At 46.2% G+C, this 11,393-nt stretch overlaps 1 protein-coding gene across 1 annotated transcript; it reads left to right on the forward strand.

The window, feature by feature from the left end:
- Positions 1-1,744: 1,744 nt before the first annotated feature.
- Clc (Charcot-Leyden crystal galectin) lies at positions 1,745-4,206 on the forward strand. The gene is made up of 4 exons (XM_076839317.2): positions 1,745-1,794; positions 3,253-3,329; positions 3,822-4,032; positions 4,136-4,206. Exons 1-4 carry the CDS (start codon positions 1,783-1,785, stop codon positions 4,151-4,153), a joined length of 318 nt encoding a protein of 105 aa, XP_076695432.2. The 5' UTR covers positions 1,745-1,782; the 3' UTR covers positions 4,154-4,206.
- The last annotated feature ends 7,187 nt before the right edge of the window (positions 4,207-11,393 follow it).

Raw genomic sequence — 11,393 nt, forward strand, 5'->3', positions numbered from 1 at the left:
GTCTGCACGCACAGGGTCCTGGGGGTTGGATTCCCAGTACCACTGTTGTAGGGACAGACGAGGCAAGGCACCAAAGATAGCAGGACACAGTTTTATTTGGCTGCAGCCAGGTTCAGAGCGCACAACTTTTGCTGTCATCAGTCAATTCCCTGAACCCTGAGTTCAGGGAGTTTCAGAGTTTTATAGCCAGCATGCAAGCGGAGGGGCTCAGAAGTTCACAGTCTGTAGAAGTTCACATAAAAGCAGCAGCTTTTTCTTTCACTGTTTTGGGCAAGTTAACCCTTCAAGGACAACACCTGAGAAGGGGAGAGCTTCTCCTCCCTCTCTTTCCTCCCCTTGCTAGCTGTTACCAAGGAGCCCAATTGGTAACTTCTCTCATCTTAGGAATGTAGACATCTCTGTGAAGCCCAGCTCAAGGCCAGAGGCCTTGTTTGCACATTTCTACAAACTACTCTACTGGATATGTTTGTGAAAAACTAGTAAGGGGGTGTCCAGTACCTGGAGTGCTGGTATCTTCTTGGTTAGTGGCCAAGTAAAACAGGGTGACAGGAAAATAGGAAGTTTATGTACCTTGAACTCTTTTGCAGAGACTCTTTTGCTGACAGTCCTAAAATCAGCCATGGTGGAGATTTCTGGAGAAGCCCAGTTAAGACTTTTCTGTGGAGAAAGGGGGTGCCACTTCACCAGGACCAAAAAGAAAAGGAAATCCTAATTTAGCTTTTGAGGATGTTTCCTCTCATCTCAAAAGGAAAGTTTGAGAAAGGGTCCTCAGTCCTCCACCTTTAACATCCTCTACATCATGATGGAAGTCCTTCTGCCTGCGCTGTCTTCGGAACAAGGCACACGCTAATCGAGAACTAGAACTTATGAATCACACTTTTCTCCCGGAATCCACTGGTTGGGCACCGTTTCTGAAATTTAGATGTACATTTGAGCTCACTGGATCCAGCGGAAGTCCCCCTAAAAGCTGAGGAGGGTGTGGCCACGAAGTCGAAAAGAGACCCCAGGAGCCCAGTTTCAGAGAACTCGATCCACTTTAATTACTATTGCATGGGCAAGCTTTTTACGCATGGTCTGTTACTGGGCAAATTTAGCTGAGGGTCCTAATAATCCAGTGACCCAGCAACACCCTTACCAGCGGCAACCAAGGGGCTAAAAAGGTCAGAGGCAAAAGCTTAAGGTAAAGGTACATGCTATGCACCTGGGGGTGGCCAGGTTACCAAGGGCTTGGTCGTGGTCCGTGACCCAAACCACAAATACCCGGATGGTTGTGCTGAGCCCTAAGAGCCCCTCCCAAAGGCAGCGCAGGCTGCTTTCCAGCTCACCGCCCAACAGTACATTGACTGTCCCCCCGCCCCGCGCGCCCCCAGAAGATGTGGCTGGAACAGGTGTGAGAAGAGTCCGAGCAGCCCTCCCTGGGCAACACTGACGCTGCCACCGGGACTTCGCATGGGTTCAAAATGTGCTGAGGATCAATTTCTATGCTCTCTCGGATAATTTCCATCACGGTCAAGGACTTGACCCCTTGGTCCACCTCGTCTTTGTCACTGACTAAAAAATCAGGAAACTCTACCCACGCCGCTGGCTTCTGACCGCACAGACACAAGCCAGCAAGGCAGGCTCAGCTGATCAATCTGTTTCCAAACAGCCCACCCCACGTCGCCCGCGGGAACCCTTGCTGGGAGGAGCTTGGAAACAGGAGAGAAACCGGGGGCGGGGCCTGCCACAGGGGGTTGAGGAACCGGCGACTCGCTGAAGGTTGGAGCAGTGCAGAAGGGAACAATGACGAAACGGGTGAGTTGACAAGGTGCTGTGCTGGGTGGTCCCAGGTCACAAGAGAGAAGGAAAAAGGGGAGCTTTCGTGGGATTAAAGAATGAGCATTTCCACTGTGAATGTTTGACTGATATTTGTGGGTGTGGGCAAGAGACAGACCCTGGGGACATAAGAGATCCTTGCAGGGGTGCTGCGGCACATGTCTGTAATCCTAGGGACACAAAGGCTGGGACAGGAGGATTGCAAGTTGGAAGCCAGTCTGGACAACTTAGTGAAACTCTGCGTAGAATTTTTTTATTTCTTTATTTTTATGTACATTTTTTAATATTTTTTTTTTAGTTGTAGATGGACACAATACCTCTATTTACTTTTTATGTGGTGCTGAGGATCGAACCCAGGGCCTCACATGTGTGAGCCAAGTGCTCTACCACTGAGCCACAACCCCATAACCCTTCTTCATTTTAATTTTTTGGTACCAGGGAGCCCAGGAGCACTTAGCCACTGAGTCACATCCCCAGTGCCTGTTCCCCCCTTTTTTAAAATTTTGAGACAGGGTCTCTCTGAGTTGCCTAGGGCCTGGCTAAATTGCTGACTCTGGCTTTGAACTTGCAATCCTCCTGTCTCAGCCTCCCAAGTCACCCGTATTACAGGCATTTGCCAATGCACACAGCTGTTTCCCTCTATTTAAAGGAGCAGCATTGGGTTGGGGTTGTAGCTCAGTGGTAGAGTGCTCACCTAGCACGGTGAGGCACTGGGTTCAATCCTCAGCACCACATAAAAATAAATAAATAAAAATAAAGGCATTATAATCACCTACTTTTAAAAAAATAAATAAAAACAAAGGAGCATTGTTGGTTGTGTGTGTGTGTGTGTGTGTGTGTGTATGAGAGAGAGAGAGAGAGAGGGAGATATGCTGGGGATGGAACCCAGGCCCTTGTATATGCTAATCATTTGCTCTACCGCTGACCTTCACCCCTCCCAGTGTTGTTTTTATCTTGAGTCAATTGTTATATTTTTACATCCATGTCTCATTTCACAATTTTAGATAGCAGAAAATGATCTGAGAATGAGATTCCAGAAAGCATCCTCCCCTTCTGATGGGTAAACCCTCTGCAGACCCTCCCTGTGTCTGTGATTCCAATTAAGGTTTTACGTGTATCTATTCCTGTGTTCCTGAAAACAACTTAGGAAATAGGAATTTCTGATAATCCTCCTTGTACTGGGGAAACGGAGGCACGAAGTGTTCAAGTAATGGATGTAACAATCTCACTGCTAGTGAGAGGCATGACCTGGGTTCGAATTCAGATAGCCTGACTCTTCTACTACCTACCATCTTGACAAGGATCCAGGCACCTGACCATGGTGGTGCAGGAGGTAGAAGGGTCCTCGGAATTTGTCATTTGACCTCTAATCTGCTGCCCCACTGGGATCCCACACCTGGCCTGGTCCCTCTCATCCACTCTCAATTCCCATGGCAGGTCCCATACTCACAGAATGTGAATTTATCTGTTGGTTCTTCGGTGACCATCAGGGGGATTGCTAGCAACACGTTCAGGTGAGCTCTGTAATGCACGTGTGGCGGGTGGAGGAGAAGTGAGAATATTAGTGCTTTGGGGCCCATAGAATCTATTAAAATGTTTACTTAGCACAATGCTGGCACTTGGCAGGTGCTGGTCCCGGAGCTCCTACAGCAGCAAGCATTAAACCTTTAGTGACTGGGCTACAGGCACGGCCAGGGGCCTGGGGGACATTCAGAGTTTGAGCTGTGGCGCTTTGTCAAGGGACATAGACTTCTCAGGGTATGAACACCAGTAGGCCCAGGTCAATGATTGCTGCTGCTCTTGGTTCTTGAGCTAAAGGACAGAGTATCTCACTCCCCCCCACAGGGACAAGGACTATGGTTTCACCCTGGAAAGTCTTCCTCCCATCCCCGGGGGGGGGGGGGGGAGGTGGGGGGCAAGACAAGGATTTGTTTGTTCATGGAGCGAGTGGGTGTGTCACTACAAAGAAGGACCCTGCCCAGCCTCCTCTGTGCTCTGCCTTTCAGAAAGGACCCTCAGCTGCAGGTGGATTTCCACACTGACCGGGACCCCACACCTGACATCGCCTTCCACTTCCACGTGTACTTTGGCCACTCTGTGGTGTTGAACAGTCTGCAGGACGGGGGCTGGAGAACCGAGGTGACGTCCCACAAGATGCCCTTTCAGGAAAACCAACCATTCAAAGGGCGCTTCTTGGTGCTGAACAATGAATACCAGGTGAGTGCCCGGGAGCAGCTCCCACCCGCCCCCCTGGCCCAGAGGAGTCTGTCATCCACACTGCTCCTGCCTGGGCACTCTCTGCCTGTACTGCCCTTCTCAGTTCTTTTCCCTAATATGACCAGGATCAAGGTCAGCTCAGAGGCCCTTTCCACCAAGATGGAGCGTCTCTTCTGCCTTCACACAGCTCTCATTTCTGCTTATGCTGTGATTTTGATTTTCATAGAGCTGAACAGTTAAAATATGCACATGAATAAAACTATTTTAATCAGTCCATAATTGAGTCTTCCTCTTACCCCTGAACTTCAGTCCTCCTGTCCATTACAATTACTAGCTCTTTTACTCTCCTTCCAGAGATAATCTACATTCATATAAACATTGTGTATGTGTGGATATATATATATATATATATATATATATATATATATATATATATATATACACACACACACACACACATGATAAGTATATAATATATTGATATATATTGCAAAAATATACTGGTAATATATGTAAATATCTAAGTATATGTTATATATTACAAACTTTATGTTTATATTATATAAGTAATAATCAAAACATCACCCAGGAAGGCTTCCTTCCATCATGTGAAAAGGGTAGGAAAAGGTTTGTTGGTGCCCTGAGGGTGTGTGCCACCCACAAGGAAGGGACTGGCTGATGCAGATGCATATATAAATGACGGTGTCAGTTTCTCCATACTTTACACTTTAGGAGCTAGAGCTTATTTGTTGTCAAAGAATATATTTGGAGGAAGAAGCAGAAAGTAGAATAGTGGTTACCAGAGCCCAGGAAGGATGTGAGTAAAGGTGGGAGCTGGAGAGAGGATGATTAATGGTTACCGAGCTGCCCTTGCATAAGCAGAGTGACTTCTAATGATCTGTAGCATGGTAGGGAGCTATGGTTGAACATGAATTGTATGTTTCACATCAGCTAACAGGAAAAATTTTTTAATACCAGGGATTAAACTCAGGGGCATTTGGCCACTGAATCCCATCCCCATCTCTTTTTTGTATATTATTTAGAGACAGGTTCTCACTGAGTTGCTTAGCGCCTCACTTTTGCTGAGGCTGGCTTTGAACTCACGATCCTCCTGCCTTATCCTCTGGAGCTGCAGGGATTACAGACATGCGCCACACTGGTCGGCTTAATTTTAATTTTTAATTTAAAAAAAAATTTTTTTAGTTATAAATGGACACAATAGCTTTATTTTATTTATTTATTTTTAGAGGATGGAACCCAGTGCCTCACACGTACTAGGCAAGCGCTCTACCACTGAGCCACAACCCCAGCCCTAGTATCCTGCTTATCAAATCATCTGTGCTCATCTACCTCTTTAAGAACATTGAGGGGCTGAGATTGTAGCTCAGTGGTGGAGCACTTGCCCTGCACTTGTGTGGTCCTGGGTTCAATCCTCAGCACCACATAAAAATAAATAAAAATAGAGATATTGTATCCACCTACAACTTAAGAAAAAAAAAAAAAAAGAACATTGAGGTTTCATTCTCTACCTGCAGTAGTCCCAATCTGAGCTACTCAAAAAAGAAACTGCCATGAGCCGTGAATGACTGCCAAGGATTGTGGACCCAAAACATATTCCATCAATGAGCACGTACCGAGCACTAACTTAATGGCAGGTTCTTTGCAAGCTACAAGGATTCAAGGTTCATGACACAGTCCCTGGCCATGGGGATCTAGGATAGAGAGGAAGCCAAGCAAAATAGACCATGTGACATAGAATGGTAGACCCTCAACAGAGAAATGAGAGGGAACACTGAAAACACAGTGAACGACTGAAACAGTCACAAAAGATAGAAGTGTGTGTGTGAGGCTCTAGAGTACCATCAGGAGTGTTCTGGTGGACAGGGTAGGTGCGAGGGCAGACACGGAAAAGAAGGCTGGACACTTGTACTGTATTTCTGACACGTTTGAGCACCTCTACAGCTTCATCCATCGAGTCCCGCCAAGTTCTGTGAAGATGGTAGAGGTGTGGAGAGATGTCCTCCTCTACTCCATGGAGATCTCCTAGAGAGTGACCGGGCTCCCCAGGGTTGAGGCCTTCCCAGAGTCCATGAACAGAAATGATTCCTCCTTACCTCTTCCCCACCCTTGGTGATTAAAACTTTGCCAAACTTCATGGGATTTGCTTTAGAGTGAAAACAGCAAAACAAAACAAAACCAAGTGGTCATCACCAAGAGGGGTGTGGGTATTCCAGGGGAGGGATCAAGAAATCAAAGATAAATCTTTCTGGGACACAGAGAACAAAAGATAAGTCACTGAAATTTCTGAGACATTAGTAACACCATCCTTGTATAGTACTTATTCGATGTCAGACACTGTAAACCAAAAACCCGACCCAGTTCAGATGCCCAAACTGAATTGTTAGGGAGCAGTCCACAGCCACAGACAGGGCTGGGTTGGTGTCGGGGGAAACTTGGTCATTTGAGGAACATGAGATGAGATTTCTTAATTCATCCATTTAAAGGCTGTTCGTTTTGTATCAAGGCTGTGCCTTGTCTTGCGCAGGAAATGGAGAAGTGAGAACCTGAAATTCTCAGCCCAAGCCCAGTTAGAGAACCACAGAAGTTCAACGATGGGGCCAGGCACAGTAGTGCAAGTCTGTGATCCCAGCAGCTTGGGAGGCTGAGGCAGGAGGATCGCAAGTTCAAAGCCAGCCTCAGCAACTCAGTGAAGCCCTAAGCAACTCAGCGAGACCCTGTCTCTAAATTAAAAAATAAGAGGAATGGGGATGTGGCTTAGTAGTAAAGGACACCTGAGCTCAAGTCTGCCACCAAAAAAAAAAAAAAAAAAAAGTTCAATGGCAGCCTGTTGGGAGCTGCCCTGGATGCAGATGCCTTTAGGTCCTGACACACTGGGTTCTGAACAATTATTGCCTTCAGTCTGGCCCGGCAGTGCTAGGTCTAGGTCGCAGTAACTTGGGTGTTACCCCGCCTTCCAGGAGTAGGCGTCACCTGCTGGGGTTGAGTGACACCTGTACCTTTGTAATCCTACCCCTCTGCCCTTTTGGGGATAGAATATTCCATGGAACAGCTTCCCCCAATAACCCCACCCCCCACCCCGGATTCGAGGCGTGCTCTCTCTCTTTCTTGCCTTCCTTGCCTCCTTTCTGGGAGCTGGGTCAGAACCCAAAGAAAAAGGTATTTCTCTGTCTCTGTGTGAATATTTCATGCCAGCCCAGTTCACCTGGAGTGACCCTGACTGGTTTAGTCGTATGCTGTGACAACAGCCCTCAAATAATGCCCCCCTACCTTTATTCCTCTAATTCAAAATCTTACCAATTTATTTGGCCAGAAACCTGCAGGATCTGTGTTTGAGAATTATTGTCTTGGTTTTAAATCAAGGAATATATAATTTATTATTGGTTACAAACACAATTTATACACATGGAGGCAGAGACCAGTTTTTGGTTTTGCACCCATTCAGATAGGCCCTGCAGCATGACAAACCTCCCCAAAACATACTGTTTAAAACAATAATTTATCGTGTCTTCCAGGTCTACAGGTTCTCTGGACTCACAGGGTGTGTCATGTGGTTCTGATCAGAAGTAGGAAGGGGAGAAACTTCTGGAGCATGTGTTGGGCTGGGCAGATGCTTTCCTCCTGGCTAGCTCTTCACAGCGGGTGGCTGAACTGCCCTGGGCTGGCTGGTCATCTCTTCCTGACCTCCATAGCCATCTCAGATTTCCTCAGTCATGGACTTCAGATGTCTCATGGTAGCAGGGCTTACTGAATGGTGACAGGCTTTTAATAGAGTGACCTGTCCAAAGGGCTCAAGCAGAAGGTGCGAGGAATCATAGGACCTAGCTCTGAAAGTCATATGTCTATTTGTCTATTTTTTTAAGGTGTATCCCAGACACAGCCCAAATCCAGGCTTGGTTATTTTGATTTGTGGTTCCTGTGGAGGTGGGAGAGCAGCCTTGGAGACCCATCGCTCCACCTTCAAGCGCCCATGTTTCCGTGAACCAGAACACTAAGCCAATTTTATTTATTTATTTATTTATTTAAAGATAGAGAGGGGGTAGAGAGAGAGAGAGAATTTTAATATTTATTTTTTAGTTTTTGGCTGACACAACATCTTTGTTTGTATGTGGTGCTGAGGATCGAACCCGGGCCGCACGCATGCCAGGCGAGCACGCTACCGCTTGAGCCACATCCCCAGCCCCCTAAGCCAAATTTAATACAACTATACCGATAGGTTGAAGTCCAAGATGATCTAAATCAGAAGTGGTGCCTATGAGGTGAACTGAATATATAGTCTCAGATTTGGTTCTTATCAACATGTGCAATAAAAGGACAAGTTACCTGCCCCCTTCACAACAAGAAATATAAGACTGAAACAGACACAGGATGAAATGCAGTTAACATACCTATTTTGGGGGTCGGGATATGGGGGCTTCTAGGGATTGAACTCAGGGGCACTGTACTACTCAGCCCCATCCCCAGCCCTATTTTGTATTTTATTTAGAGACAGGGTCTCACTGAGTTGCTTTGCACCTCATTATTGCTGAGGGTGACATTGAACTTGCAATCCTCCTGACTCAGCCTCCCGAGCCTCTGGGACTATAGGTGAGTGCCACTGTGCTCGGCTAACCTGCATATTTTCAAGAGGGAGCAACAGGAGATGTATAGAAGTCACTGATCCATGTCATTTGTGAAAACAGCCAGACACGCATCTATCATTCCCTTTGGGAATGCAGTAATTGGCTCTGCCCTCCATTTCTTAACTTTTCTGAGTTCCTGCCAAGATGAGAGAGTGACAGCCCCTCTGTCTGGAAGGACTCTGGTGATCTGCTCCTTTGCAAGTCTGAGAACCACTTAGGAGAAATGTGATATCACCTTAAAAAAAAAAAAAAAGGATCAAGGTGTATCTAATGAGGTCCTGATGTGGGAGGCCACTCTGAATGATTCGCATTCTCCATCCAGGAGCAGAGAGGCTTTGACCTTCACTACATCTCATAGTGACCTGGACATTGCCCCCATCCCAAAAGTTTGAGGACGCGTCTTCCAACATAGGTGTGTCGCCCTGTGGATTGTCACACAACATAGGTGTGTCGCCCTGTAATAATATCACCTGTTCCTTTGTGATATTACCCTTTGCCCTGTTTGGGATAGAATGTTCCATGGAAACACCCTTTGTGTGTCCCTTTCTCTTGCTCTGTCTTTGGGTGTGGCCTTCCTAGATGTCAGCCAACATGTGACAGCAGACATCATGAAGCTAGACTCAGCCCCCTGACACCCGACCCCTTGCCTCATTTGAATGGCTTCTCCTCAGTAAAAGGGGTCAGCACATGCTCTCTCTCTCTCTCTTTCTGCGGACCCTTAAGTTCAGAGGAGTCGTCCCAGGACCCCAAAGAAAAAGGTATCTCTGACTCTTGTGTGGTTATTTCGTGCAGCCCAGTTCCCCTGGAGTGACCGTGAGTGTTTTAGTCGTGAGGAACGTGACATCCTGTGAAATAGCGTCTTCGTACGTGAGGACTATGGCAGCCATCAATTTTGATTGTTGTCATCCACTCTTACGGTATAATTGCCACAGTGTGTTCGACTCCAGCTTCACTAGGGCCTCCTCCCTTCGCCCTCTTCCAGCCTGACTTCCAAGTACTCACAGCCACCTGTGCCCAGATGATGACAGGCTCCAGACCTTTCTTCATTGTTTCATTCCAGTATGGGATAAAATTTCCTCCTGTCTAAATTTTTGGCTTCTGTTTAAACACATCTCCTTCCTTCCTTCCTTACGCCTTCCCTGTCTCTTGCTTGGTCATCCCTGTAGTTTGATTATGACTCATAGGACCCCAGTGTTAGTCTGTAATCCATTTTGGGGAAATCAGGCAATGCTTGCTCTAATGGATAAAAACTATCCTGGAGTCGTGACTTGCTGACCCGAGCATGACTTAGAATTGATAACCACTTGCCCTTTGGCTAGTGGCTACTCTGTCTTAATGATCTACATAAGCCCACAGGGAGGCCCTGCTATGAAAACATACAAATGTCTTCAGCTCTCTCCAGTCTGGGCTAAACCCCTGAAGGAATAAGTTAGACAATACTGTCCTTCATGGTAAGGTCCCCCAAACCTGGTTTTCCTCTGCTGTCCTGTCCACATTACTGATTAATCATGGGCCTGGGCTTTGCTTCTGAGTGAGGAGCAGGCAAGACGTAAAGAGTAAGAGGAGCCCTTGGTGATGTGCACTTGTAATCTCAGCTACTCAGGAGGCTGAGGAAGGAGGATCCCAAATTCAAGGCCAACCAGGGAAACCTAGTGAGTCCCTGTCTAAAAATTAAAATAAAAAGGGATGGAGATGTAACTCAGTGGTAGGGTGCCCCAGGTTTGATCCCCAGTACTACAAAAAAGAAAAAAAAAAAAAACAGAATAAGAGGAATTTTTATGAATCATAGCTCAAAATCTCTATGATGAGTAGAATTCACTTTAGATATTCTAAACTAAAATTTCTGAATTGCTGCAGATTTTCCTACCACAAATTCCTATTCAACAAAGTTTAAGACTAAAGAAATACTCATTTTTCATCAGCATTCCACACATGGATCATTTAGAAATTATTAAAATCTTTTTCCTTCCAGATTTTTCTCCCAGAGGGACAAGTATTGTAAAAGTTGCTCTTTTATTTTATACTCATGGAACTACAATGGCAAAATAGACCTACATGCACACAACCGGCTTATCAGCTGTATATTAAGATAAATGAGCTGGGCGCAGTGGTGCATGCACACCTGTAATCTCTGTGGCTCAGGAGGCTGAGGCAGGAGGATCACAAGTTCAAAGCCAGCCTCAGCAATGTAGCAAGGCCCTAAGCAACTCAGCGAGGCTTGTCTAAAAATAAAATACAAGAAAGGGCTGGGGATCTGACTCAGCGGTTAAGTGCTCCTGAGTTCAATGCCTGGTACTAAAAAAAATTTAAAAAAAGAAAGATGAATTGGAATCTCATTTCACACACTCACTGGCATGATATAAAGATATGTAGATCTCTCCCAACTGCCACTATCTTCAGCTGTTCCTTATCTTTTTTCTGAAACTAGAGAAATCCAAGTGGCTCTTGTGTAAATGGCAGTCTGAAAATGCCAAAGAATCACACCCTCCAGGAACGGCCTTGATCAAAGACACTCCCTCGGCTGAGATGATTCTGAAGTCTGTTGTAGGCAGTTTTCCAATGTTTTCCCGTGGGCTGAACTTCACTGTGTTGCAGCGGCTGACGACAGCACACCTTTCCTGACTGCATTCCCTTCCCAAAGCTCTCCCACCCGCTTTTGGTGCCATCTTGCTCTCCCAAATAAACTACTTGAACTTTCCTCAGGTCTCAGGATCTGCTTCT

The sequence above is a fragment of the Callospermophilus lateralis genome, chromosome 18 (assembly GCF_048772815.1).
Source record: "Callospermophilus lateralis isolate mCalLat2 chromosome 18, mCalLat2.hap1, whole genome shotgun sequence".
NCBI classification, from domain to species: Eukaryota; Metazoa; Chordata; class Mammalia; order Rodentia; family Sciuridae; genus Callospermophilus; species Callospermophilus lateralis.

What these genes read in the sequence shown, in the direction of transcription:
- Clc (XM_076839317.2), top strand. An exon ending in ATTGCTAGCAACACGTTCAG is followed by an intron (nt 3,330 to 3,821) that starts GTGAGCTCTGTA and finishes TCTGCCTTTCAG; the next exon opens with AAAGGACCCTCAGCTGCAGG.